Raw genomic sequence first — 1,766 nt, forward strand, 5'->3', positions numbered from 1 at the left:
ATATATATATATATATATACACATACATATATATATGTGTGTGTATACGTGTACAGACAGAGGGAGAGAATAGGGTGAAAAATAAACCAAACATGGGGACAGATATAACTTACTTTAACACTGGCATCTTTTGCGGCAAAATATCCCACAGAAACTGATGTTAAACTATCGAGCTCCATAATCAGAATCAGTTTAGTCAACAGCACAACTTTTCATTTCTATTTTCCTGATCCAGGTTGTCGAACCCGACTGACTGTTTTTCGACACAACAATTAGATTTACGAATGACAAAAATAGAAGAGTGCAAACCGCGCGAAGCTCACCCAACTGCTGTGTTCAACTTGCTAAGCCTTGCAGAATCGTAGTCATATTGAGAGAATGGGAAAAAAGAGGTGAATGTTTCAACGCTTAGACACACACACACACGAGTATATTCGTATGTGTGTGTACACATACAAGCGCACCCTCGCACGCGCGCACAAGAGGCATAACTACACAAGTGTGTCTCGTCCCGCATTTGTTTTCTTCTATCTTTCTAAACAATGGATATCTTTTAATGAGATTTTCAACAAACACCTTTCAGTCGGTCCAGATTACGATGATATCGAAAGTTAATGTAGAAAAAAAAGTTGGGTGAGGTGCGCATTCGCACATACACGCGCGTGCATGTGCGAGCACCCACCGCATTTTTTCATATTAAATTCTTATATAAACGGAGTCTATACCAACCGAAAGGTATTTGTAGGAAATTTCATTACAAAAATAACCATTTTTCTTAACGTTATGAGGAAACAATCTCGAAGGTGGGGGTACATTTGTGTAGACATGTGTGTGTGAGTGCATGAGACTGCACTTGTGCAGTACGAAGGAGCTTGTACGCTGAAGCTCGCCCTGCTTGAAATAGCAGCTAAATTTCTCTTAAAATCACAACACCTGTGTTATAAAATGAAGGAAAGATTGGACAATGCAGTTTCTCGTATCAAAAACAAAGGCAATAAAAAAAGAGGATCGAGTAAGCAGTCCAGCTATGATTATATCGTTTTTATGGTGAGGGATTTCTTTAAAAATGATATATACATTCATACAGCCTTAAAGAAATTTTAGTTGAATGAATAGACACCAAAACTAATTTTTTTAAGCGTGGTACTTATTCTATAGGTCATTTTTGCTAAACCACTAAGTTAAAGGGATGTAAACATACCAACACCAGTTATCAAGTGGTGATAGAGGACAAACACAGACACAAAGACACATATACACACGTATATATATATTTACACATACAGTTTCAGTTTCTGTCTACCAAATCTACTGATAAGGATTTGGTCAGCCCAAGGCTATAGTAAAAGACACTTGCCCAAGGTGTCATACAGTGGGAGTGAAACTGGAACCATGTGGTTAGGAAGCAAGCTTCTCTATTTCTTTTAAACTGCCATAAAGGCATTACATAGAGAGGGACACTACAATACATGTGGGGACATATAACAATTAAAATAAAAATATGATACTATGAATGACATGAAAATGAACATGAAAAACATTAAAATCAAAATATTAAAATAATGATACATGACTGATAACTTGAGAAATGAGAATATGAAAAGTGTGTTACTCACCCCACACTGGGTAACACCACTTGCCAGCTCTGAGTCCTGAGTCCTCTTTAGTCTTTGATCTAGTCTTTCGTTTACCGTTTTCCCCATTACTGAGTGACAACACTCTCTCCTCCATCTACATGTAACCTTTTTCACCGGGGGAGGGGTCTT

The 1,766-nt window shown here is 37.6% G+C and overlaps 1 protein-coding gene across 2 annotated transcripts in view; it reads right to left on the bottom strand.

Moving 5' to 3' along the window:
* LOC106880541 (uncharacterized) overlaps positions 1-460 on the bottom strand; it is a 31,064-nt gene extending 30,604 nt beyond the window's left edge. For both annotated transcript variants that reach the window (XM_052976803.1, XM_014930527.2), the window contains exon 1: positions 114-460. Coding sequence is in view for 1 of the 2 variants with exons in the window: in XM_014930527.2 (XP_014786013.1) it covers positions 114-179 (66 nt within the window). In the remaining variant the exon portion in view is untranslated. The remainder of the gene's footprint in view (positions 1-113) is intronic.
* Positions 461-1,766: the final 1,306 nt, after the last annotated feature.

The sequence above is a fragment of the Octopus bimaculoides genome, chromosome 2, assembly GCF_001194135.2.
Source record: "Octopus bimaculoides isolate UCB-OBI-ISO-001 chromosome 2, ASM119413v2, whole genome shotgun sequence".
Taxonomy (NCBI): Eukaryota; Metazoa; Mollusca; class Cephalopoda; order Octopoda; family Octopodidae; genus Octopus; species Octopus bimaculoides.